Source organism: Budorcas taxicolor, chromosome 16, assembly GCF_023091745.1.
Source record: "Budorcas taxicolor isolate Tak-1 chromosome 16, Takin1.1, whole genome shotgun sequence".
Taxonomy (NCBI): Eukaryota; Metazoa; Chordata; class Mammalia; order Artiodactyla; family Bovidae; genus Budorcas; species Budorcas taxicolor.
In genome coordinates this window covers 46,597,265-46,624,531 of record NC_068925.1, presented here as the reverse complement: position 1 = coordinate 46,624,531, position 27,267 = coordinate 46,597,265, and the positions used below count along the sequence as shown (strand labels likewise).

General features: G+C 52.2%; 1 protein-coding gene across 1 annotated transcript in view; it reads left to right on the top strand.

Moving 5' to 3' along the window:
• The window catches only part of CAMTA1 (calmodulin binding transcription activator 1), a 967,024-nt gene that overhangs the window by 882,310 nt on the left and 57,447 nt on the right, over positions 1-27,267 (top strand). The window contains exon 11 of the mRNA XM_052653621.1: positions 3,172-3,306. Within this exon, the coding sequence (XP_052509581.1) occupies positions 3,172-3,306 (135 nt within the window). The remainder of the gene's footprint in view (positions 1-3,171; positions 3,307-27,267) is intronic.

The following is a 27,267-nucleotide window of genomic DNA, read 5'->3' as shown; positions in this document are numbered from 1 at the left end:
CTGACACCCTTACACTTAGAGCCCGTGGTCTGTACTAAGAGAAGTCACCACAATGAGAAGCCCACCCATCACAATGAAGAGCAGCCGCCTCTCACCACAACTAGAAAAAGTCCACACAGTAATGAAGACCCAGCACAGCCAAAAACAAAACAAAACACCATGTTCCCCCTGCACATCATCTCTCCTCCCATCATTTAAAAAAAAAAAAAAAGATGAGTAAGTGCACTGTGTTTTTTAAGCAATTCTTTCAACAAACACCTACTGAGAGACTGTAACAGTCCAGGCATTGACCTTGACCCTGGACATAAAGAGGAAATCAGAACAGACCAGCACCCATCTCTCCTGGAACTTACAGTCTACTGTAGAAGACAAAAAAAAAAAAAAAAAAAAACAAGGAAACAAAGACATAACCCGGGTAACTGGAGAAAATGATACCAGGACACTAGAAGATGGTAATGCAGAAAGGGAGGTTCCTTTGGACAGACTGATGAGGGAAGGCCTCCCATAGGCTGGGACATTAGGCTGGAACCTGAATGATGAGATGCACCCAGTCCTGGGAAGAGTAGGAGAAAAGCCTCCAGACTGTGGGCAAAGGAGGTGCAAAGGCCCTGAGGTGGGAACAGGTTGGGTAAGTTGGAGAAACACAAAGGTGGGAGACAGCTAGGGTGGAGAAGATGACAGGGTCCAAATCATGTCCCACCTTCTGAGTCATAAGAAGGAGTCTGATTTGCTTTTATCTGCAATGGAAGCCACTCGTTTTAAGTGGGGAGTGGCCTGACCAAAATTATGTCTTTGAAAGATGATTCTGAAAAAAAAAAAAAAAAGAAAGATGATTCTGGGTGGGGACTTCCTTGGCAGTCTAATGGTTAAGAATCCACCTTGAAATGCAGGAGTCGTGGGTTCAAGCCCTGGTCGGGGAACTAAGATCCCACATGCCCTAAGGCAATGTAGCCTGCGTGCCGCAACTACTGAGCCTGTGAGCCACAATCAGAGTCCACATACTGCAACAAAAGATCCCCAATGACGCAACGCAGATCCACGTGCCGCAAGTGAGACCCGCCACCACCAAATAAAGAACAAAAAAACCTTTTTTAAAAAATTAAAGATTATTCTGGGTGTGTGGAAGAATGGATTGTAGGAGGGTAGAAAGAAGCAGAGAAACCACAGGAATCAGCAGAGGGGTAATCCTTCCCAACTTAAGGAGGAAGGCTCTCCCGGGGAACACACTCCCACCTGTGTCCTGTGGGGGCTCCCAAGTGTGGCCCCCCGACACCATCCCAGCAGGGACAGGTAGGTCTCGGGTGTGCTGAGGTTGCCCTTGGCAGGAGGCTAATGCAGGAGTCCAGGCATCTGGGCAGGAAGAAGTGATGGCAGCTGGGGCTGGCATGGTGGCTGTTGAGATGGAGAGAAGTCAATGGACCCAGGACTCACTAATGGACTGAACGCAGGGGAAGGAAAGAGACTCCAGGACATACCCTGAGTGATGTGCATGGGGCTGCTGGGCTGAGACCCAGGAGACGGTGACAGGTGCTCTCTGCTGCATCTCTCTGGGGACAGACAGGGCACCTTTGGATCTGCCACCATCCCAGCGTCACTGCAGGCTGTGCACGTGTCAGGAGGTGGTAGAAGATGAGCAGTGGCGGGGGAGGACCTTCCGGCTGGAACATCTGGTGCAGGGAATCCTTGAACTCCCCAGGGCCAGCAAGGCGTGTTCAGAGGAGCAGAGCTGGGCGGGCTCAGATGGATGCGCACTGACGCCCTGCCCTCCTGTTGGTGAGCCAGGCAAATCACCAGGGAAAGCGAGTGACCACGAGCTCAGAGGTCTGCCCTGGGGATGTAGCTGGAGCCTGGACTTGGCTGGGGCTCCCTGCCCAGAGAGGCATGGCAGGAGGTCCTGCAGGACACTGCCCCCCACCCACCCACCCACCACAGAGCCAGCTTGTGACCTGGATCTGAGGAGCCACAACAGGGCAGAAAGCACAGGGGGACAATAAGCCTGCAGGTCATCCTGGGGCAATGACTTCCTGAAGACCCACTCTGGGGACAATGATGTAACACCTCCACCTGGGATGGAGAGATGTCACAAGTGGATGAGTTGGTTTTCCCACGGGAAGTGAGCCTACACCACCCGTCCTCCCAGGGAAGCCAGAGCCTTCCTCTGCCCCTGGGAGCAGCTGACTTGGACAGCTTCCTCCAGGCTAAGCTTCGGAAAACCAAGAGCCCAAACAGTAACACGATCCCTGGGTGCGTCCTCCCTGGAAACCTGTCCTGGGGAGGCCCCAATCGCTGGTTCCAGACAAGCAGGGCAGAGAGCACAGAACCCTGCTGTCTCCCGGTGGGGGTGGGGGGATGAGGCCTGGTGGGGCAGAGCAGTCCGCACAGCACCCCCAGCCCCCAAGACTTCAACAGCAGCCTCTCCCCCAGAAACAAAGCAGGTCTCTGCCCAAGGCCAAGGACAGTGAGAACATCCCATGCATTACTCAACCAGAAGTTTTCACTGGGCCCTGTGCTGGGGTCAGAACAGCTGCTGAGGCCCATAAGGGCCTGTCTTTCCAAAGTTTGCTGTCCAGGCATTGAGAGGGAGGGACAAGCTTCCTGCCAGCTCCCAGCCCAGCCCCCACTGGACTCAGAGTAAGAGGCACAGACGAAGCCCTTGCCTCTATCAGGGAGGCAGAACTTCTGAAAATACAAGGCAGGCCATGCTAAGTGAGTCAGGACATGCTTGCAGGAAAGGACGAAACAGAAATGAGCACAAAGGAAATGCTGGACATGAACCCAACCTCTCCCCCCTAGGATGGACTGGAGGGGGAGGACTCAGTCAGCCATGTGGTGGAGTGGAGGACCATTCATTCATCCATTCACTCATTCATTCAACAGATCTATACTGAGCTCCCAGTCCCTGTCCTCCCAACAGGGCAGGGGAGCAAACAGGCAATGACAAACTAGAGTGATCAAGGGGCGATGGCTGAGTGCAGCCCCCCGAGAAGCCTTCTAGTAGAAGCAGCACTGCATTTTGGCCTCGAGGAATGAGCAGGCCCAGGCAGGGCTAATCCATGAGAAGCAGAGGGAAGAGGCTCCTCCAGGCCCGGGGGTGGTACACAAGGTTGCGGGGCGGGGGGATGTCCATGCCCCACCCACCCCAGCCCTGACTGGTCTTTCTTTTGCTTTCAGCCCATGACACTGGTCTTGTGACCCTACAAGTTGCCTTCAACAACCAGATCATCTCCAACTCGGTGGTGTTTGAGTACAAAGCTCGGGCCCTGCCCACACTCCCGTCCTCCCAGCACGACTGGCTGTCACTGGACGGTAAGAAGGGCGTTCGGGTCAACTTGCCAAACCCCAAGGGAGAGGGACACCCGGGAACCCTGTGCACAAGGTGTGAGAAAGAAGGAAGCACCCAGGTGTCCTGACTTCTGCTCGGGGCCCAAGTCTTACCTGGTGAGACTCACCTTAATCTCGGCCTTTCCCTGGGACACAGTGAGTCTGTGAGCTTGGGCCCAGGGCCTTCCAGGGGATCTGAGCAGCCAGACAAACCCCCAAGTTGCTGAGCCTCTCTCAACAGCCCTGGAGCAGCCAGGTCGAAGCATCCCCTACCGCCCCACCGCCACCCACCCAGGGCACTTCCTGGAAGCAGAGGGGCTCCTGGAGGCCATCGCCAAGCCTTGAGCCTCTCAGAGGCAAGGCCAGGGGAAGGCAGCCCACGATGGGCTTCTTTCTGATTCTAAGGCTGGACTTCAGGGCTGTGTGTCCAGTGCTTCTGCCTTTTAAAGACCATAAGCCAAATCTTCTTATGCAAACTCTTCCCCACCCATCACTCCCGCCTCTAGGCTATTTTTACTTCGGCTTCTGCCCTATACGGGCTTCCCAGGAGACACAGTGGTAAAGAACCCGCGTGCCAATGCAGGAGACATACGTTTGATCCCTGGGTCAGGAAGATACCCTGGAGTAGGAAAGGGCAACTCATTCCAGTATCCTTGCCTGAAAAATTCCATGGACAGAGGAGCATGGCGGGCTACAGTCCATGGGGCTGCGAAAGAGTTTGACACGACTGAGCGACTGAGCGCACACAGTCCCGTAGAGCATCGGACACAAGCCCAGGATCACCATCAGGGCTGAGGGCGGAGGGCCAGGGAGCCCCAAGTGGCTCCAAGGGAGGAGGCTGGATGTGATGGCCGAGGCTGCTTCTCTAAGAGCAGCTGCCCTGCTCCACAGGGGTGGTGGGGTGTTGGGGAGGAGGGCGCTAAGGTCAGAGACTGCCCTTCCATGCCTGGACATGCCCAAAGGAAGCTCCGAAATTGGCTTGAGGGCTGAGCTGATGGTCTGCTCTGGACAGAGACAGAATGGGAAGGATGACTGAACCTGCCCTTCGTATCAGGGCAGCTGCAAAGATGCCCAACTGTGGGATCCCTTGCTGGAGACCATGCCAACCCAAGGTGTTAGGTCTCAGCTAAGCTCACCCAGGGCCCTCTGTAGGGTCAGTTCCTTAAGCTCCCTTTCCTCATCCACAGCAGCCCTTTGCCTTCTCCCCTCTCAGACCTCCCCTTGCTGCTGACTACTGGAGGATCTCTGGGCACGGGTGCATGCCTTGGCAGCCTTCCTGAGCCACCCAGGGTGTAAACTTCAGCCTCATCGCAGCCCTGGCCCCAGAAGGGACAGGGTGCCTGGCAGCCACCCCAGCCACTGAACCCTCTGAGCTGTTCCCAGAGGTGGCTCTGGGTCAGCAGGCATCTGCGCCTGGCAGTGGCTGCCTGGGAGCACCAAGCTGGCCTTGGCAGCCACCCTGGCCAAGGCTGCAGCCAGCCGGATGACCCGCAGGATGTAACGGAGAAGGGCAGGGTGACCAGGGGCTCCCGTTCAGGAAATCCGGTTTCAGTTTTGCAGAACAAATGGGATAGGGAACAGGGAAGTCTGCAGAGCCCTGGCTCTCCCTCAGTGACCAGGTCACCTCTCCAGGGTGACTGAAGGATGCTGGGACCAGTCAGTGTGGGACCTGCCTGGGAGATGGAGCACTTCAGAGAGCCAAGTCCAGCCAGGCAGAGCCTCACCTGGAAGCACAGGAAACATCAGCTGCCCCACCCCCACCCCTGGCCTCCCAGGGGTGGGAAAGACAGAGAGCCAGCTATCCAGGAGGGTGCCTGCAGGGGAAGATGCTATGACAGGAACCATGGGGAAGGGAAGCCACCTTAACTGCTCCATAAGAAGCACACCCCTGAGTCCTCGGCCAAGGTGGACACTGCTCCTCAGCAGCCCCCTCTGCAGAGACTTGGAGCTCTGACCTCCCTAGGCCTCCAGTTGAAATAAACATGCCCCAGCCCCTGGCAGAATACACAGGAGAGATGACAGGAGGTGGGGTGGGGAGAAGGCAGGACCACCCCCAGACAGAGAGTAGATGGGGGCCTGGAAGGACCCCGTGAATCTCCTTCCCTTTAGGCTTGACCAGGCATCCTTTCAATAGTGGGAGGCGAAAGGGGTCCAAAGCACAGGAACCATGAGAGCCCCCACCCTGCCAGGGTAGAGGAGTAAAACGTCCTTCTAGTCCTCCGCCCCCTTCAATGAATACAAGTGACTTAGCCACCCCCATTTATCCAGCCTGATAAATAATGAGGGCAGGGAGTCGGGGGGCAGCCACAGCGCCGGGGGCATAATCCTCTCAGTGCAGAGAGGACGGCTGGGACAGCCCAGAGGGTGGGGGTCCCCAGGGCTCTGGCCAACTCTATGACCCGGCAGTGGAGAAGTGTGTCGCAGAAGGTGTCGCAGAAGATGCCGCAGCGGCCAGGCTGTCTGAAGCCTTCCTCTCGGCTCCCCTCCCCTCGGGTTCCGCAGCTCCTCGGCTCAGAACCTCCCGCCCCCACGGTTACCGGGCAAATTCGCAGTTAGAGCCGCGGGGACGTGCGGGCGCGCGCGCTGCGGCGATGGGGAGGGGCGGCGGCGAAACAGGAGGGGGCGCGGGGACAGCAGCGCCTGGCAAACTGGGGCGCGGCTGCGTGCACACACACAGTCGCACACACACGCATGCACACACGCACGCTTGCACGCCCGGCGCAGCTGCAATGCAGTAGCCCTGTGCGAAGCGGCGGGCAAGCTGCGCCCGCGCCCGCCCCGCGGACTGCGGCACCGCTAGGCCCTGGCCCGCTGAGGGGAGAGAACAGGGACGCGCGGCCAGGGCTGCGCGCTCCCGTGCCGGCGGCCGCCTCTGGATGCGCGAGTTTCTGGTCCCAGCCCCCGCCCCGCGTCCATTGCCCTACTCGCGATCCTGGGGGCGCTCTTTGCCCCTCCCCAGAGAGGGAGAGTTGTTTCGGAAGAGAATTTCTGCTTTCGTTTGTTTAAAATATCGATTTGCTTGCCAAACTGAAGACTGGGTGGGGGACGCGGACGCGGAATCCAAGCGCTTAGCGGCCGCAGCTGGGGCACAGCCTTTGAGCAGCCAGAGCGGGTGGGAGGCGATCGTCCCCGCAGGGGGTCATCTGCACAGGGGCTCCGCGTCCCCCAAATCTCAGCAGGACACAGCCATCCAAGGGGAGACGGCGCGTGGAAACGGGGGAGGGGGAGAACAGGGAAGAACCGCAGCCACCGGCATCTACCCGCTCCAAGCCGACTTTGGGGAGCGCAGCCCCTGGGGTCGCGGGCGCTGCATCGCTTCCCCCAGACCTAGGGGCCTCCACCCCCCCACACACACACACCCCTGCCCCTCACTGTGAGCTCTAGGGGGGGCACAGGCCTTGTGTGCCTGCCACCCACCCACCCCCCGCACCCCGCACCTAGCATAAGCTGGCAGATTGCGGCCCACAGTTCCTATCTGTCTTAGGGATGACTGCGTGAATGAATGAAGTGCCACTGGAGACATCAAGAGAGCTGCATCCAGCCCGGTGTTCAGGAAGGCTTCCCGGAGGAAGTGTCTCTTCCGCTGAGATCTCCAGCTTGAGCAGGCAGCAGCCAGGCTAAGGAATGGGGAAGAGCCTCCCCTGCGGGGAGGGAACAGCAAGGGTCCCAGGAGGTGCAACAGTCGCTTCCTTTACCCAAGGCGCTCAGTGAGCTACCAGTTTCACCATTCCTTCTCCCAGACGTTCAGATTCAGAGCAAATTTCCACAGGTTGCTTGCACCAGGATCCCAGGGTGGTCTGGGGTGGGCCAGCCGTGCCTTTGGGGAGCAGTGGGGCCTCTTCCAGGTTAGAGGCAGTCAAGCAGCCAGTTTACCCTGGAGACCATTTCTGGAAGGCCTCTGGGAAGTGTCCACAGTGTCTCCTGTGGAGACAGCCAGGGCGCTGCTGAGTGTGGGGAGGAGATGCTGTGTGTTTAGATGGCCTCGCCTGGGCTGTGTTTGCAAAAAGCATAAACCCAGGTGGTTTGATCCTGCAGCTCTAGAACCGAGGGGATGGGGCTCACATCTGGCCAAGGGCCCTGGGACACCTTTAAGTAACCCTGTCCCTGGAAGAGGTGAGTGGAAGTTCAGGGTGCCTGGTTCCCTCCTCTGCAACCAGCTGATGCTCCCCCAGGCCCTGGCCCCGCCCCCACCCGCCGGGCCCCTCTCCAAAGCCCACTAAGCAGCTTATTCTTAGACTATTTTCAGTTTTCTCTGGGTGGCTGAGCCTCCTGTCCGGGTGAGAGGATTGAAGGGAGGCACGGATGCAGCTTTCCTGGGTTCAGCCGGCCAGCCATCTGGGCAGGCCTCCTGCTGACCTTCAGTGGGGGAAGGACCTTGTCATCTGAGGCAGAGCGGTGAGCAGTAGCTCTCGTTTCATCACCTAGGGGCCTGCTTCGGGGGCAGGGCGGACACCCTGGCAACTTGTGACCTGGTGTCCAGGTCACGAGGCCCAGAGTAGAGTACCCAGTAAGGCAGCCTCTGGGGCAGCCGGGCTCCGGATTAGAAGTGTGGAAGATGGAAACCTTGCCCTCCTGTAAGGAGGTGGAGGGAAGAAAAAGCAGGATTTGGTCTCCCTGTTCGGCCTTCTGTGACCAAACGTTCACTGCTATTAGAAGGTGTGTAGCTGGGGATGGGTCCCCAGCTCTGTCCACCTCCCCTCACCTCCCAGCCTCCTGCCCCTGGCCTGTGGCCATGCTCCTGCCAGCCTCTCCCCTGCCGGCTGGTTTCTAATAGCAGCCTCCACCCACCAGGAGTGGGAGACCACACACTGACCCTGAGGTCAGAGGCGCAGCCCAGTGGCAACAGGAGGGGCCATTCCAGCTGTGAGACTGGCCCCAGGAAGCTTCTGGATGCTTCCTGCCCCCATGGGGACACCCCAGGGCTCTCTGATGTATGTACCTTGCTGGCTCGTCCTGGCCTGGCTCCCTCCCTCCTGCAGATTCCCCAACCCACCTCCCAGCCACCCTCCTCTGGGCCTATTGCATGACAAACCGTCAACCAGTGAGAACATCCACAGAGCTTATCAGAAAACGCATCACTTCTACCAGATGATGGGGGGCAGGGGAGGAGCACGGGGTAAGTAATCTAGCTGTAACTAATTTGAAAGGCCACTGTTTTTACTAAAACAAAGGTTTGTTTCATGGAGTAGAATACAAAATTCGGAGAGTCTTTCAGATCAGACATAGAGCATCTGTGAATGGTCTTGACTTTGGAGAGTGCCTGAATTACAGGCTGAGTTGGTGCCCAAGGGAGGTCCATGCCCTCCTCCTCTGGGAGCACTCTGCACAAACTTCGGAGGCTTAGACACAGGGGTCTGCTCTGTAAGAAGAAGCACTGCCTAAAATCTGGCATTCACCTACACTGGGGTCCGGGGCATGCCAATGTGGGTTAGCTCTCGGGTCTCTGGGTATTTCTTTGCACAGCAGAGACAAGAGATAAGATGGCAATGGCAGAAAGAAGCTGGTGTGAGCCAGTCTTACATTTGGATCTTGAAGCTGAGTGGCTGGAAGGACCTCTGGTCTGAGCTGCAGCTGCCCAGCCAGGGCCTCGCCCCCTCCTCCTCTTCAGTGTTCTGTTCTCTGTGTGGTCTGTGCCATTACAGACTGGGGTGGGTGTCTGTCCTTAGCCCTCCTTAGGCAGAAACCAAGGGGCCTGGTGCTCAGATGCCCCCAGGGGATGTGATCTCCAGCAGTTTACGGCCTGGCCCCACCGAATGGATCTGTGTGGAGCTCTCCGTGTAGCAGGGATGGGTCACCTTGGGGCTGGGCCTCAGCCGCCTCCCTGCAGCAGTGACGAATGGTGCCCTGCAGAGAACCGGCAAGCCCAGCATCTGCAGAAGCCAGGGAGGCAGTCTCTGCATCCTTGTCCTGGCTGTTGGGCAGGAAGCAGAGTAAAACCCATGGATGAAGCCCTGGAGCTCGGGCAGACATGGCCACTCTCACAGGGTCAGCTTCCCAGCCATCTGGGGGAGGGGGGTGGTGGGGCATAGGTGGCTCATCCTGAGGCCTGAAGGTGGGAGGCTCGACCCCTGATGGCCAACATCAACCAACTTATCCTTGACCATTGCATGAGGTTCTCATTGATAACATAACAAATGGCCACAGACCTGGGGACTTAAAACACAAACATAGTCTCTTGAATTCTAGAGGCTGGAAGTTCAAAATCAAGGTGTCAGCAGGGCCACACTCCCTGAAGGCTGTAAGGGAGAATCCTTCTTACCTCTTCCAGCTTCTGGTGACCACCAGCGAACCTTGGTGCTCTTTGGCTGATAGCAACATAACTCTAATCACTGCCTCCATCATCAGATGGCATCTTCTTTCTCTGTATCTGTGTCTCTATTTTCTCCTTTTTACAAGGACACCCATGTTTGGATTAGGGCCCCATCCAATCCAGTGAAGCTGTCTGAACTAGTTGGATCTGTTATTAACTAATTTGCTATTGCTTAGTTGCTAAGTCATGTCCGAGACTCTTTGTGACCCCATGGACTGCAGCCCATCAGGCTCTATCCATGGGATTTCCCAGGCAAGAATACTGGAGTGGGTTGCCATTTCCTTCTCCAGGGGATCTTCCTGACCCAAGGATCAAACCCACATTGGCAGGGAGATTTTCTACCACTGAGCTACCTGGGAAGCCCACCACCACCTTGACTCAGCCCCAAATATTCTTGCACATCCTAATCAAGCTTCTGGCCTCTCGTCTTGCCTCCTTCCACTAAGGTTGTTCCTTGCATCGTGAGGCACTGCTTGGACCCCAGGGGCCCTTTCTTTTCCTGGAGTTTACATTCAGAGGAGGGAGAAAGATAACAGACACACACAGAGGAAATGTCAGAGTACTTACAATGGGTGGCCACCTGGTAGAGGGTGGCCAGGGTGGCTGCTTGAGGTTAGGAGCCAGCAGAGGCCCCTCTGGGAAGATGCTGCAACAGGAAGGAGCCAACTAGCCTGAGATCCTGGGAAGGACATCCCAGGTAGAGGGAACCACAGGAACAAAGTCACCTGGTGAGTTGGGGGAGTTGAAGGGGCCGTGCTGGTGAACAGAGTTAAGGGGAGGCACAGCAGAATGAGAAGGGACCAGGCCTGGGAGAGGGGCGGCCATCAACCAAGACAGGGAGCTGGGACTTCATCCTGAGGACAGCGGGGGAGGGGAGTTATAAGGCGGTGAGGGGACACGCTCAGTTCTGTTTTCAGGATCCCTGCTGCCCCCAGCTGCTGTCTGGAGCATGAATTGTGACTCCACCCGCAGAGTTTCCACCCCAGATACTCTGCATCTATGCAGGCAAGGGATGAGGGTGGCTCCAGGGAGGCTGGATGATAAGTCACAAGAAACACAGTTTGGAGACGTTTTGAGGGTAGAGCCAAGGGCCCTGCTGATGACTTGAACATGGAGGATGAGAAGGAGAAGGATGTGTGTTGCCTAGATTTGGAACTTAAACAACGGGGGTTGGGGACTCAGGAAGTCACTTCCTGAGCTGGAGGAGTTTGCAGAAGCAGTGAAGTGGGAGAGAGTGGACTCTCGAGTGGGTTTTTGGTCACATTAAGTTTGACAGGCTGTTAGAGTCACCAGGCAAATCATTGGGTTTGAAAGTCTGCAGGCCAGGGAAGGGTCCAGAACGGAGATAAACCTTAGGTGTCATCAGCTGAGCAACGGCGTTTAAAGTCATGGGTCTGGGTGCAGGCAGTCGCTCAGTCGTGTTCGACTCTTTGCAACCCCATGGACTATACAGTCCATGGAATTCTCTGGCCAGAATACTGGAGTGAGTAGCCTTTCCCTTCTCCAAGGGATCTTCCAAACCCAGGGATGGAACCCAGGTCTCCCACATTGCTCACAGATTCTTTACCAGCTGAGCCACAAGGGAAGCCTGGGTCTGGGGTGTAGTTGGCCATGAAGGAGGGTGGATAAAGGACAGGAGAGGGCATAAGGCCAAACAGGGGCACCCCCAGTATTTTTTTTTTTTTGGCTGCGAGGCATTTGGGATCTAGTTCCCTAACCAGAGATTGAACCCATTCCCCTGTATTGGAAGTGCGGACTCTTAACCACTGGACCTCCAAGGAAGTTGGATGTCAAGTGGAAAAGCTGCTGGCAAAGGGGTGAGAAGAAGCACCCAGCAAGGCAGGAGGAAAACAGCGGGGAAGTGACCACAGGGAGACCAGGAGAAGAGGGTGTTTTGAGAAAAGAGAAGTAGCAGCCTGTCAATGCCAGGAGTAGGGGAGCAGGGCATTCCAGGCTGAGCAAACCACATACAAAAAGACTCCAAGGCAGGAGGGAGCTCCTTGAGTTTACAGAACCCAGAGAAGTGGCTGAAAACTCCTGCAGCCTATCTCTGAGCTGGGACAGGACAGGAAAGACCTCGTGCCCCGACCCCTCCTCTTGCTGCAAGAGAAAAGACCCCAGGTTCTTCCTTTCCTATCTTGCCCTCCGGTGTTGGCCCAGCAAACCACCACACAGGTCTGTGGTCCCTGGGATGTCTTCCAGACTCAGGGAGGCATGCACACCTACTCGAGTCCCAGGGACTGACTCCCTCCCAGTCACTCTCCACTGGGGTGTGGGAATGGAGGCAAATCCCAAGGCAGGAACAGAATGAGACTCACCCCCAGCTGGCATGTGGATGTCAGACCTGGTGGAGACGCCTCTCTGCCCTGACCACTTGTGGCTGGAATGCAGGAATCCTGTAGGTGGGCCCAATGGCTGCCCCGCAGGCCTGCTCAGGCAGCAACACCCTCGCTCCTAAATCCATTACATCAGACTCCTGTTATCAAACCACATCATTTGGACATGGGTCAGCTGTGCTCCAGGGGGCCTAACCTCAAAGAAAGACCTCTTGGCAAACCTGGGATCCAGAAAGACCAGCAGGCCTAGGGATATGGCCAGTTCAGACCAGGGTTTTGCAGGCTTCCTTCGCCTTTCCTGGGATCCGGCTCCCAGAATGACCCTCCCTGGGAAAGACTTGAGGTGCTGATCTGCTGACTCAGCAGTAGGAACCATGGTCCTGAGATGGGGAGGCTCAGGACAGCATCCGTCAGCAAAGAGAAGGGGCTGGGGGTGGAGTGGGTGCTGGTGCGGCCTCTGGGAGGAAGCCAGGTCCTGGAGTCCAGGAGTTGAGTGAAATGAGGCCCCAGCCTCCCCCACGAGCCTTCCAGCTCCTCACAGGACTGAAAAGGCAAAATGGCCTCTGGCTGGGGCCCCACATAAGGCCTCTCCTTTTAAAAACTCCTAAAAATACACGTTTCTGATCCCTTCCAAGCAGCGCAGTGACAGACCTTGTCTCCTGCCTCTGTGAAAATAGGACTTTCAGAATAGTCTGACAGGCTGGAGACCAGCTTTCTCCATTGCCAACATGGTCCACTCGTGAACTCAAAACCCTTTATTTGAGGGAAAAAAAGGGACAGGCAGGCATATGTCAGATGTTCTGTATTTAATAGTGGGAGAGATTTATAAAAATCCATGGCAGAGTGGACACACCAAAAACAGAATCTTCGAGACAGAATTTGAAAGAAACAGCTATCACATTCTCCAACCTCCTCGTCCTTGTGGAAGGAATCTGGGCCCCCAGAAGAGCAGTGATTGGCCACAAATCACTGTTGAATCAGGACAGATGTCCTCCTGACTCTAGATCAGCATGCCCAGCTTCCCCCACCCACTTCCCCTTCTCCATCCCACAGCCAGACTCACAGACTACAGGAGCTGTGATACAGGGCAGGTGGGAAACCAACTGGCCAAGGGCCTGGGCCAGTTCTGACATCAGCAGGTGGAAAGGGCTCCTGAGAGTCCTTTCTCCTGTCCAGGCCTGAGATGTTTCCTTACCCCATTCGGTGGCACTGCTGATGTCTTGTGTCACGTCAAAAGACGATCAAAAGGTAACCAAAGCTGCATCCCTGGGTTTTGAGACGTGAAGGAGAGCTGACAGACCTCTGAGCCACGTGATTGTCTCTTTCTGCAAAACCTGCCTCTTGGCACAGAGCTGTCCAGCCAGGGGTTACGGTAGCTGACATTCATGTGCCACCAACTAACTCACTCAGACATCCCAACGACCTACGAAGTTTCCCTGGAGAAGGAAATGGCAACCCACTCCAGTATTCTTGCCTGGACAATCCCACAGACAGAGTAACCTGGCAGGCTACTGTCCATTGGGTCACAAAGAGACAGACGTAACTTAGCCACTAAACAGCAAAACAACAACAAAGTCCCCATTGTATAGATGAGGACGCTTAAACATGCAGTGAGCAGGTGATGCAGAAAGAATCATACACGGGTGGTCTGACCCCATCCATCTGGTCTTTTTTTTTTTTCCTCGGATCAACCCTCCTTTTATTTATTTTTTTAACTTTATTTTATATTGGAGTAGAGCCGGTTATGGGTCTTCCCAGGTAGCGCTAGTGGTAAAGAACTCACCTGCCAATGTAGGAGACATAAGAGACCTGGGTTCGATCCCTGGATCAGAAGATCCCCTGGAGAAGGAAATGGCAACCCATTCTAGTATACTTGCATGGAGAATCCCATGGACAGAGGAGCCTGGCGGGCTTCAGTCCACAGGGTCGCAGACTTGGACATGACTGAAGCAACTTAGCACACACTCAGTCGATTAATAATGTTGTGATAGTTTCCGGTGCACAACAAAAGCAAAGGGACTCAGCCATACATATCCATGTATCCATTCTTCCTAAACTCCCCTCCCATCCAGACTGCCACATAACATTGAGCAGAGTTCCCTGTGCCATATAGTAGATCCTTGTTGGTTATCTGTTTTAAATATAGCAGTGCATACATGTGGCTCTCAACCCACCCATCTGCTCTTGACCTCATCACAATGGGAGTCTTCCTCTGGCCTCTTCTTCCTGCTGTAATCATGCTGCATCTGCCAGAGGCCCGCAAAGCTAGAAACATCCTTTGTTCCTGCTTCTTTCTTCCCCACGATCCCCTCTCCACCAAGCCAAGAAGTTTGTAAGTGAACACCTTTAAAACCCACAGAGCTTCCTCCTCCCATTTTCCGTTGCTTTGCCATTTTTATAGTGCTGGCCTTTCGCGTCACATCCCTGGGTTGGAGCCTCCCCATCGGGAGGGCCCCATCCCTGCTGCCACTATCTCCAGCACCACCCCCATCAATGCTGCACCTCACTGCTGTGTTCAGAAAAGATTGACAGGCACCTGCTGTGAGCCAGGCACGTGCAAGGTGCTGTCCCCCGGGAGGGAAAGACTTGACAACTGGTGACTGTAGCCCAGAGCCCCATGATGAGTTAGAGGCGAGGCAGGGCTGCCAGCAGCAGCTGTGGGGAGGGGCGTGGCCGTCTGGGAAGGTCAGGGTCAATCCTGACTCTGCAATCTGACCCCAAGACCCTTCCTAAACTGACTTCAGCCTGGCTTTCTTGCCTCATCCTCAGCTCTCCCACCTCTCCCCTGCAGAAGGCTCTGCCCTCCTGTCTACCAAAATAGCCGGACTTCCCCAAACATACTGTACTGTTTCTCACCTCTGGGCCTTCACACATGCTCTTCCCTCTGGCCCCTCACGCTGTGGTCACTTTAAAGAACTCTGGCTCTATTGAAAATTTCTGTTCTAAGGCCTGTCTGCTCTGAAGGCTGACTTCCCTTGTCCCCCTATCCCCACTCAGGACGCCTTCTTTGTATTTGGCTTTCCCACTACCATTTGTAAATTCCTCCCCTAGCAATTCTTTCCTTGTTATCATTTATTCACTAACTGGTGCTGGAACCCCCCACTGGGTGCCAGATACTGGGCCAGGGCTGGAATCGGAACAACAGAATGGATGGACAAGAGCAGATGAGGTCCCTGTGAGGAAAAAAGTGAGAACTGACCACCAAGCCTGTGCACAAGCAAGCCTGTGGGGAATTTGTGATGGACGGTTAGGAGGAGATGTGTGTGGGTGGGAGGACTTCTTGAAGAAGTCACCCCTGATCTTAGATCTGAGGGAGGAGCAGAAGCTAACTCCATGAAGAGGGAGGGGAAAGTTCAGGGAACAGACAGCCCTGTGGTGAGAAGGAGCTTTGTAGGAAGCATGTGAGGGCTCAGGAGGTGGAGAGGGAGTGGGGATCAGACCAGACAGGTTAGAGGGACCTGAGGTACCAGCCAGGATGAGAAATACTGGCTTTATTCCCAAGGAGAGGAAAGCCATGGAGGGTTGGAGGGGCAGAGACATGACTAAGTTTGCTTTTCGAAAAGTGCTGTTGGCTGTTGGATGGAGAACAGATTGAAGGAGGGCCAGAGCAAGCGAGGGTAGACCAGTGAATCCTCCAGGTTTGAGATGATGCTGGACTTGATGGTTCTGGAAAGAAGGGGGCAGTCAAGAGAGATTCAGGAGGTAGCATCAGTGGGACTTGTAGATTGGTTAGGTAAGGGGCCTCCATATCATTCACCCTGGAGGAAGACCTGTCACAAGTTGGGCTGAGTTTACAGGGAGAAGTCAATAGCAAGTCAGTGGATTTAAAATCCAGAGCTCAGAGAAGCATGTGGGCAGGGGACGTTTGTGACATGTCTGCATGGAGGTAGCATGGAAAGAAGTGGGTCAAGGGGTGTGGATCAAATTGACAAAGGGGAGAATCTCGCTGAGTCCTAAGGCCAAGGACTTTTATCTTAATTATAAGCTTGCCCCAAGAGGCCATGAACACAGTACCTGCTCAATAAGTATCTCTTCAAGGGATAGATGGATGGATGGATGAGTGAATGGATGGATGGATGGATGGATGGATGGATGGATGGATGGGCAGGTGGATGGATAGACTGATGGACAGATGGGTGGGTGGACAGCCAGTGGTGTCTTTGTGACCGTCGTCCTCATTGCTGACTGACTCCAGCTTTAGGCTGCATGGCCCCTGATGTCAAAAGCAGTTGGGGCAGGTGTCCAGAACTGACCAGGCACCACCAACCCCTTTCAGGTCTCTCCATCACTGGACAAGCTTCAGGCAAAAAACCTAAGACAAGAATGCAGATGCTTGACCTTTATTAAATGTGTCCTTGAGGCTGCCTTCAGAGCTTTTATGGGGCCACTTTAGTGAGAACAGAGAATTCGCCGCTCAGCTCCCTGGAGTTGGAAAAGAGAAAAAGTAAATTTCCTCCCTGAGCTACTCAGACCCATCTCTCCTCTGGACCTCAGAGAAGCTGGGGACTTCCCAACAGGTCCCTGGCAGGTCATCACATGGTGTGGCACAGTCCTGGGGTCTGGAGGAGGGTCTCCTCTGACCCCCTGTGACTTCCTCATTGTCTGACTCAGACTCACCTTAGCCTTGTCAGTGAATGAATGAACAAATGAATGAGTTGGTAGGTGGGTAGCAGAGTTGGGGGCCATGAAAACCTGCCTATCCACACTCATTCCCATGGAATTCGGCACACCAAAATGCTCTGGTATGACAATGACAGCCATTCCAGCAAGGCCCCATGCCAACAGCTTCATGTTCATGTACAAGCTCCTGTTGAGGTCTCGCAATACCCACCTCCTCTGGCACTTATGGCCCCACATGCTTAGGTAAGCACCTCACCCCTCAACCAGGTCATAAACCACATTGGAAGAAGCAGTTTTGGCAGAAGGCAACCTGTACACCTGCCCGTTATCACTGGTACCTGCTGAGTCCCAGCCATCTGAAGGGAACTCTCCTGAATTCAAGGCTTTATGGATCAATTGGGCATGCCCCGGCCTCCGGGAGGGCATGGCCCAGGACATGAGGCAAGACAGATGGGACAGTAGGTGGGACGAGTGCCCTGTAGGGGCAGGTTCTAAGTATTAGGTGAGCATGTACGAGCGCCTGGGAGTCCCTCTGTGTTCCATCAGGAAGAGAAAGCATTTGACAGGCGCTGACCATGAAAATGATGTTTGCTCATAGAAATGCTCTTCATAGGTAGAAAGAATGTGGGAAGAGTCGGTCAGCTCACAATCCATGCTTGGCTTTAATCATTGACAGGACTCATAGAGCCCGTGAAAGCTGTTACACCCACAAGACCACCCCCGCCCCCAGGTCAGTAGGCGTCCAGTACGATATTGGGGAAGATCAACGAAATAGCTTCAGAAAGAATGAAGAAGCTGGGCCAAAGTGGAAACGACACTCAGTTGTGGGTGTGTCTGGTGGTGAAAGTAAAGTCTGATGCTCTAAAGAACAATATTGCATAGGAACCTGGGATGTTATGTCAATGAATCAAGGTAAACTGGAAGTGGTCAACAGGAGATGGCAAAAGTGAACACTGACATTTTAGGAATCAGTGAACTTAAATGGACTGGAATGGGTGAATTTAATTCAGATGACCATTATATATACTACTATGAGCAAAAATCCATTAGAAGAAATGGAGTAGCCCTCATAGTCAACAAAAGAATCCGAAATGCAAAGAATCCAAAAATACTTGGGTACAATCTCAAAAACAACAGAATGATCTCAATTTGTTTCCAAGGCAAACCATTCATTACCACAGTAATCCAAGTCTATGCCCCAACCATTGATGCCGAAGAAGCTGAAGTTATACTCATAGTTACAGTTAATTCCATCAAGAGGACCCACATGGAAATGAGCCAAGGGAAGAAGTGTGCAGGGCAGGGTCTAAGAGGGCACCAAATATCCAGCTTCCCCTGTCTGCTCCCATGGAGTCATGGTCAGCATTAATGTCCCTAAATCAATGTATGACAGTGCTCATGGAGAATCACCAATCAGGGAAGCTCCCCTGAGTCTTGGTGTCCAGAGTTTTTATTGGGGCTCCATCACATAGTATTGGAGCTCCATCACAAAGCTCCAATACTTTGGCCATTGATGCAAAGAACATCACTGGGAAATACCCTGATGCTGGGAAAGATTAAAGGCAGGAGGAAAAGGGGGCAACAGAGGATGAGAAGGTTGGATGGCATCATCAGCTCAATGGACATGAGTTTGAGCAAACTGTGGGTGACAGTGAAGGACAGGGAAGCTGGGTGTGCTGCAGGCCATGGGATTGCAAAGAGTTGGACATGACTGAGTGACTGAACTACAGTTACATAGGTGTGAGCAACTGCCCATGTGACTGATCTCAGCTTGAGTCTCCAGTCCCTCCTGAGTTGGCTGATACCATGTGACTGAAAGCTTTTACCCTAAATCCTTCTAGACTGGCCAGCCCCAATCCTACAACTATCCAGTGTAACTAGCTCTTACCTTAAATCATATTATAGGACTAGCCAGTGACTCAGGCAAACTAAGCCACTCCCAGCTGGTGTGGCATTCCAAGGGCATGGAGCTCCCCTCCCAGAAGGCAAGGACAAAAGCCAGTCTTCTCTTCAGTCAAGGTCAAAATCTCTACTGTGCAGAACTGCACCTCCCCTCCTCTGCCCCTACCTGGTTCTTGCCTGTCTCCCCTGCTCCTCACCCCAGCAGACCAATTCATTTCTGCTGTTGCTTGTTGACAAAAGAAATGCTATGTGTCTGACATGGTTTTTGCTGTTGTTGTTGCTGTTGTTTTTAAAGTGTCACCCATATGCAGATCTTATGTAGCACTCAGCAAGTCTTTTGGGCCAAAGAACACATTTTATTATGAAAAATGGTTTGGGCGACTACTTTGTCTTCTGCAGAGAATACTGTGCAAAGCTCAAGATTTCCTGGGAAGGGATGTGAAGTTCACTAGATTGCAGATCCATCCACTTAAATGTGAAATCAAATGAGAAATTTTAAGAGCTTTTGACAGCTAAGGTTATTATTCTGACATATTATCTCAATTACCTCTTTAAATTGCTCACCTGTGCCATGGCCCAGGATGCTCTGTAAATGAACCTTTATCCCGTCTCCATTCTGCAGACAGCACCCCCCACTCCAGCAGTGTTTTCTCCTCACTAAAGTGTTCTCCTGGTGGCTCCACTTGCTGCTGGCGGATTATGAGCGGCTCCATTTGGAGCTGCTGCCCAGTCAACTCCCTGCTCTACGTGCTCCCCATCTCCTTCTCCCGTGCTGGGGGCTGGGAGCCTGGAGGAAGCCCCCTCACCAGTGCCCCCTCCTCCAACAGTGCTCCTCTCTCTCCCCCAACACTGGTAGAAATGGATCTGACCCTGCAAACGGATCTGACCACCCGGGTGTAGACAGGAGTCTCAGAGCTGGGGCGGGGGCCTGAGCAAAGAGCATCCCTGCTCAGTAACTCACCTTTAAGAGAAAAGGAAGACATGGATGCAGCGTTCAGCCATCCTCTATGATGTTAACAATTCAGTGTGATTCTAAGACATTAAAAATGCATCACTGCTCTAATGTTATAAGCTTGATGATGTTTATTATGACATCAGAAGGCCTGGCCGGGGCCCCTGGGGAATAAGCTAAAGCCAGGGACACTCTGAACAGGGCCTTCCCAGAAGTGCTGTAGACATGGCCCCATGGCCATGAGGTCGGGGGCCTGGCGCATTCAAAGCCCCCAGTGCCCTAGAACTTGGAGATGGCTGGTGCATTTATCACGAGGCTTTCTTGGTGGCTCAGATGGTCAAGAATCTGCCTGTAATGCAAGAGACCTGGATTCAGTCTCTGGGTCAAGAAGGTCCCCTGGAGAAGGAAATGGCTGCCCACTCCAGTATTCTTACCCGGAGAATTCCATGGCCTGAGGAGCCTGGCGGGCCAGTCCATAGGGTTACAAAGAGTCAGACACAACTGAACGACACTTTCACTTCAGTTTTTTGGAAAAGTAGCAGGAAAATAGAAAGCTCAGAGCAGAGAGCAGGCATGCAGCAGGGCGCGTGAACCTCCAGGTCCCCTAAGTGCACTCACAGACATCATTTCTTCCCCAGCATCCTCAGGTTTGATTCCCAGTAAGAAGGTGAAGAGGGGCTCATTTTATATCTGCTGAAAGGCCCTGACATTAAGTTACTTGAAAGCAAGTTAAAGTGTGGAGGATCCTTGGGTAGGGCTGCATTTCTCAGGAAAGCATCCCAGGGGGTTTCACTTTGATGTGGATGGTACTGCTCAGGCCTATGGGCAGCAGGGCCAAACCAGGGGCTACTGACTCAGCATCAATGGTCCAGAAGCTGGTGAGCTGCAGGCCTGCGTGGGGCCATGGCTGCACCATGAGGGACCAACCAGGGTGTCAAACAGAGACCAGGCTGGGGGTGGGGGGGGGGGGTGGGGCACACACACGTGTGTGTTACACATCTGTGCTTTTCCTTGGCCACTGTTTTTGTTTTTCTCACTAGCAGCATTTAGCACCTAAGGTGTCTAAAACTTCCTGAGCTCAGTGTGTCAGCTCCGCTTCTCAGAGACGGTTGTAGCTTAATATGCACCCGCCTCTCACTGAGCTTTCCCTTTTGATAGATTTTTCTTCTTTTCGGTAACACAAAACACGATTTGACAAGCCTCCACTAGTGACCTCGGGAATGATCTGTTATCTGTAGGAAGCTGCTGGTTGCTTCTCTAAATGGGGGACTTCCCAGCTCCTGTTACCACTGATGCTGAAGTTTCAGGGTTTGGTCACAGCAGTTGTCAGGATGGTGATTTCAAAGTGGTCTTCAGTGTAGTCACCCAGTCTTTTGACTCTGTTGTCACCTTCAAGAGAATATGCTCATTTCTCTTTAATCAGATTTTTAAAAATGAATAGTATCTTGTTCATAAAAAAAAGTACAGCAAAGCAGTTTTAATAAATGTACTGAGTGTGCCTTTTGGGTAAACATTCCTATTCTTCTTCTTCTAAAAAATATTTATTATTTGGCTGTGCTGGGTCTTATTTGTGACATACAGGATCTTTGTTGCGTTACACTGGATCTTTCATTGCAGGACAGGCTTAGTTGCCCTAAGGAATGTGGGATCTTACTTCCCTGACCAGGGATTGAACCTGTGTCCCCCGCACTGCAAGGCAGACTGTTCATTAATCACTGGCCCACCAGGGAAGTCCTGACATACCTGTTCTTCATTTTGACTCCACTGGGCAGTAGGGTGCATGGCAGAGAGGCCATCTGCAGCCTGGAAAGTGCCTGTGATACTCTTGAGACCCCAAAGCCTGGAACTTCCCAAGATCCTCCCTGGAAGGATCCACTGGGGGTGGGGTTGGAACCCGGCTTGGTAAGGGTGGCCTTGAACATGGTTGTTGTTGTTGTTCAGTTGCTAAGTCATGTTGGACTCTCTGCAACCCCATGGACTGGAGCCCGCCAGGCTCCCCTATCCTTCACTATCTCCTGGAGTCTACTCAAATTCACGTCCATTGAGTTGGTGATGCTATCTAAGCATCTCATTCCCATAGAGTTCTGCACTTGAAGGTCTATAACCCCTCAGCCAGGTAAAGAGATGCATGGATATGTAGGGAGCTGAGCTTAGAAAACAAAGATTGTCTTCGTCAGTTTGTCTTTGTTACTGCCAGGTGACAAAGTACCACAGACCCAAGAGCTGAAATAACAGACATTTATTTTTTCACAGTTCTGTAGGCTAGAAGTTTGAGATCAAGGTGTGAGCAGGTTTGGTTTCTCCTGAGGCGTCTCTCCTTGTCTTGCTAAATGGCTTTGTTCTCGCTGTATCCTCACATGGCCTTTTCTCAGTGTGCTCACCCCTGCTGTCTCTTTGGGTGTCCAGCTTTCCTCTTTGTGTAAAGACACAGCCACATTGGGTTAGGCTCCACCCTAACAGCCTCATTTTCATCTAATCACTGTTTTAAAAGACCCTGATTCCAAATACTACAGTCACAATCTGAAGTCCTGAGAATCAGGGCTTCAATCTATGGATCTGGGGGAAAAGGGAGGGGGAGTCTCTACTTAGCCCATAAAAGAGCCATTCTCCAAAATTGAGATCCTGCATGAAGAGGATTTCATCCCTGCTGTGAGGGCTTTGCCAAGGCCTCAGGCCTGCCCTCTGGGACCCCATGGAGGGCCTGACGCTCAGACCCCCAGGCCAGGGGTTTCAGCTGGAGATTTGCTGACTTGTACTTGAGTTTTATAGCTCCCTTGGCCAAGGTATGGACTAGTCAAATCACCTTGCCCTATTGTTTAGCTAAGACTAGGGGCTAACACCTTTTGGGCACCAGGCTTCGAGCTTACCGTAGGATACAGCTCCTATAATCATCCCTGTTTTATAGATTAAGACACTGAGGCTTAGAGAAGAGAGCCTTTCCAAAGTGTCAGAGCTGGAAACACTGCCCAGCCCTTCTGACTCCTGAGTTGAGCACTCACCACTTGGCTACTCTGTCTTCTAGGGGTTTTAGGGCTCTTGAGTAAAATAAAGCCCGGGCACAGACTGGCCCTGGCTGGCCCAGCTTAGAGGGTCCTAAGGCCAGACACGACCCTGTCTCCTTGAGTGTGTCTGCTGTGTGCCATCCAGACTCCTGGCACCAAAGGGTGGTGTTGTGTTAACAAGCACAGCTTCAGGAAGTGAACTAGGGAAGGAAGGGGCAGTGGCCCTGCCAGCCAAGCCACCAAGCCTATCCTTTGGTCAAAGAGGGACCCTGCACCTGCTTGTATTGTCATGGAGGCTGCATCCCTAGTTTCCAGGTGAGGCCAAGCAGAGAGTTCCGGCTCTGGAGCGTGGAAGCTTGGGGCCTCTGCGGCTCACTAGTGCACGGTCCAGGACAAATTACTCAACCTGTTGTGCCTCAGTTTCTTGCTCTGTAAAACTGTGGTAATAAGAACACCCACTGTACAAGCTTGGTGTGAGGATGAAAGGAATTAACAAGCATAAAGAATGGAGCTGGTACCTAGTAAATATTATCTTGATGATGATGGTGGTGGTGATGGTGATGATGGTGATGATAATAGTGATGATGGTAGTTGTGATCATGGTGGTAGTGATGGCAGTTCCCATCTCAAGAGGAAGAACCAGGTCTCTCCCCTCCCCGAGTGGCACCTGCTCACTGAGCTGTCTTCACTCTCTGTCCATGGAGGCTGCACTTCCTTGTCCATGAGGACCATTTCACCCAGAGACCTAGAGCAGATGGGACCTTGGTGAGGTAGAAGGCCTGGGTGGAACCATGAGCCACGCTGGTATGGGTTAAGGGGTCTGGGTCCTCTTGCCCCAGTTCTTCCTGAATGACTACAAAATAGGATTTGGTTAGAGGTCCTGCTCCTCATCTGTGTGTGACTCCTAGCTGTGCCTTAGGCTTTCAGGCCAGCCCCCTCACACACCAACTGTGCACGCCAGCTCGTTCTAATAACAGAGGTAGTATACTGTGGTGGGAAAGAATCTGCCACAACAGAAGACCCTGGAGACTATCATGAAGACCATCACAGTCCCAGCCCTGGCCTTGGTCCTCATCCCGAAGCCCACACTGGGTGCCCTCCTGTCCCTGGGCTCCCACTTTACATTCATTATCAAATTTCATCCTCTCCCTGCCTCCAGGAGATGTTTCATCCTCATTTTCCTGACAAGAAAGCTGAATCTCTCCAGGTGACTTGTTCTGTGTCACACAGCTCAGGGCTGCACATAATAAAGCCCATTGAATGGGTGCTTTATCACTGCATGATAATTTCCTGAGTGTACGTCGGATGATCCGTCCTTTGACTCTCCTGAGCACATCTCTGCATGTCCCCCACTCTGATAGGAGACTAGCCATGATATTTATCATCTGGTCCATGTATCATCTTGGGGCTGAGCACAGAGGGATTATATATTATCCATATATAACTATGGATGGGCCTGTATAAGCCACCAAGGAGAATGCGTGAAGGTGGTTTCTTTCACCCGGCTTCTCCCTGCATCACAGTCCTTAAGAGAGACCTTCAAGCTCCTAGGCTGATGGCAAATGAACTTCTTCCTCCCTCTGGATTAGTGCTGACAGCCTTCCTGGGCTAATACCGATCGTGGCAGCATGGTTTGCCCAGGTAGCTAACATCTTGTCTCTTACAACTGTTCCCGACAGTAATCTAATGCTGTGTAACAAACCACCCCAAAGCTGAGTGGCTCAAAACAGCAAGCATGCTTGCGTCAGTGCCCTCCATGCAGTGGGTAGCCTGGGCGCACACAAGTGGCTGCATTCACAGGACTGGTCATTTCAAATCCAATGGTCCCTGCAGCCAAAGCTCAGGGGCCCTTGCTCTGTCAGGTTCTGCTGGATCTGCCAGGACCCCATCTGCACGGCTTTAGATCTCATTTTGCAGAAGAGGAAACTGAGGCACAGGAAGAGTAAGGAGCTTGGCACACAGGTACTTAGTGGTGAGGCAGGAACCACAGTCCAGGCTGCCTTCCCCAACCCCAGCGCCTCCCTCCCATGGAAGGTTCAGGGGCCTGACCAGGACAGTGGCAACTCAGCTGAAGTGTTTACTGTTCTCTGAAAGCCCACCTTCACCTCTGAATCAGCCAACCATTTGATGGAGAACCCTGGTCTATAAGGGACTTCTCCAGGAAGAACCCCAAGTTCAGGGCATGGTTCTCTCCAGGATCCCTCACGGTCTAGGAGGCAGTCAAGGCAAGTGGGAACTGGATGGACTCAGCCCCGGTCTTTTCACAATCCTTCAGAAGCACTAGAAATGAACCCTCTTCTGAGGTCCTCCTCGGAGGCCCCGGGGGGTCCTCATGGTGTTGAGCGCCTCTCCTGTATCTGTCTTGTCTCCTCACTGAGCAATGACCTGGCCCGGCCTCTCGATCCACATTCTCCATCACCACAATATCCCACCGAGGGCTGGACATGGGGACTCTGTGAGCAGAAGGGGACCCACTGGCCAAGGGTCAGTCATCAGACCCTCCTGACCTCAGTTTTCCTTTTTTCATCACTTGGCCTTCTCTTCTAAAGCTAATCCATTGATTCTTCTTATGCTTCATTCTCTTTCTCTTCCTCTTATTGTGTTTGTGTTTTACAACTCTTTGCTGTTCAGTCGCTAAGCTGTATCCAACTCTTTGCAACCCCATGGACTGCAGCACACCAGGCTTCCCTGTCCTTCACTATCTGCCAGAGTTTGTTCAAACTCATGTCCATTGAGTCAGTGATGACATCCAACCATCGCATCCTCTGCTGCTCCCTTCTCCTCCTGCCCTCAGTATTTCCCAGCATCAGGGTCTTTTCCAATGAGTTGGCTCTGCTGAGATATAATTAACATACTGTACAATTCATCCACTTAAGGTGTACGATTCAAAGTTTTTAGTCTATTCATTGGGTTGTACAGTCATTACCACTACTCAATTTTTGAAACCATTCATTCCTCCAAAAAGAAACTTCTTTACTCATAACTGTCCTGTCCCACTGCCCCTAGGCTCCTTCCCCCAAGCCCCCACCCTCCCCCCAGCCTAAGGCAACTATGCATCTACTTCCATATTTCTATAAACCTCCCCATCCTAGAGTCATATCATTTGAACTAGCTTCTTTCAACTTAGCATAGTGTCTTCAAGGTCCATCCTTGTTGGAGCAGGTGTGAGTTCTGGCTTCTTTCACCTAGCCATTGGTTTTTCTTTGGAGAAATATCATTCAGATCCTTTGCCCATTTTTTAAAAATTAGGCTTTCTTTTTATTCTTGAGTTGTAAGAACTTTTTATATTCTAGATAGAATTTCCTTATCACATATATGATTTACAAATATTTTCCCCATTCAGTGAATTGTCTTTTTCACTTTTTTTCACCTTCTTGATGGTGACTTTGGAAGCACAAATGTTTTTAATTTTTATGAAGCTCAATTTATTTATTGATTTATTTCTGGCTGTTCAGGCATATGATGCCATAGCTGAGAAGCCATTGCCAAATTCAAAAGACTGGGAGATTTACCTCTACATTTTCTCCTGAGAATTTTGTAGTTTGGTCCTTACATGTAAGTCTTTGATCCATTTTGAGTTGATTTTTACATATGGTGTGAGGTAGGAGCCCAACTTCATTCTTTTATATGGAGACATCCAATTGCCCCAGACCTCTTTGTTGAAAAGACATATAGGGCTTTCTTTCTTCATTGAATTATTTTGTCACTCTGGCCCATGGTTTCTAAAACTACTTTTTTATTTCTTAAGGCCTTAAAGATGCACTGATTATGCATCTTGTACTTATTTTTAAGTGGTCACTTACTTTGGGAAAACTCCTATTTGATTATTTTTATTAGAAGTTAATATGTTCAGAAAAAACATATTTGATTTCTTATGAGATAGGAGAGGTGAGGTTATGCTGCAGTAACAGACAACCCAAGGTAAAGTGATTTATTTCTCTCTCATGCTCAAGTTCAATGCCAATTGGCAAGAAGAGCCCCACTCACCCCAGTCACTCAGGCACCTGACCCAGTAGAGTCTACCTCTTGACATAAACAAGCTCTCACAGCTGCCAGGGCTGAAGAAAAGAATGTGGTAGACAGGTCCTGCTTCTTAGAACCATCCCAGACTGCTTTCTTAACGGGAATCTAAATGATGGCAGGAGTTTTCAGATATTTGGGAGAACCATCAGAGAGGCAGGATGAGTGGTGTGAAACTTGAAACCCAGTTCTCCTGCTTACCATCTATATGACTTTAGGCAAGTTATCTAACTCCTTGAAGTCTCATTTCCCCGCCTCTGGACAATATCCAACTTGTGGGAGAAACAGCAGCAGTGCATGTGAGTGAGTAGTGTAATAGCAGGTAGATGTCAGGCACCCAACAAACTGCAGTTCCCTTTTTTCTCACCTGCAGCAAGATGTTTCCCTTTGGTTCCTCCTGAGACCCTCAGCAGAGGTTAGGTTTCTGCTTAAACAACTTATTGACCAGAGACATGTTAATAAATCTTTTGTTACTTGGACATTATTGACCGGAAACATTTCAATATTCACTTACATAACAAATCATCGGTCACAGGTGTTAATTTCTGTAAAAAGCCCCTGGTCAATAAGATGTTAAAAAAGAAAGGATACTGAAGCCAAAATATAATGTGTTAAGATGCAACAATTGCACTTGGTCTGGACGCTGCCAAGTGAACTAATCACTGAGCAAAGATTTCTTCTTCACTGTTTAAAAAATCAACTCAGGTAAACGCAAAGCCCCATAAAAACAGAGTGGAAGAATTTGTTTGAAGCACAGGCCTGTCTTACTCTGTCATTTCCTAACCTAACAGAGGAGCATGAATA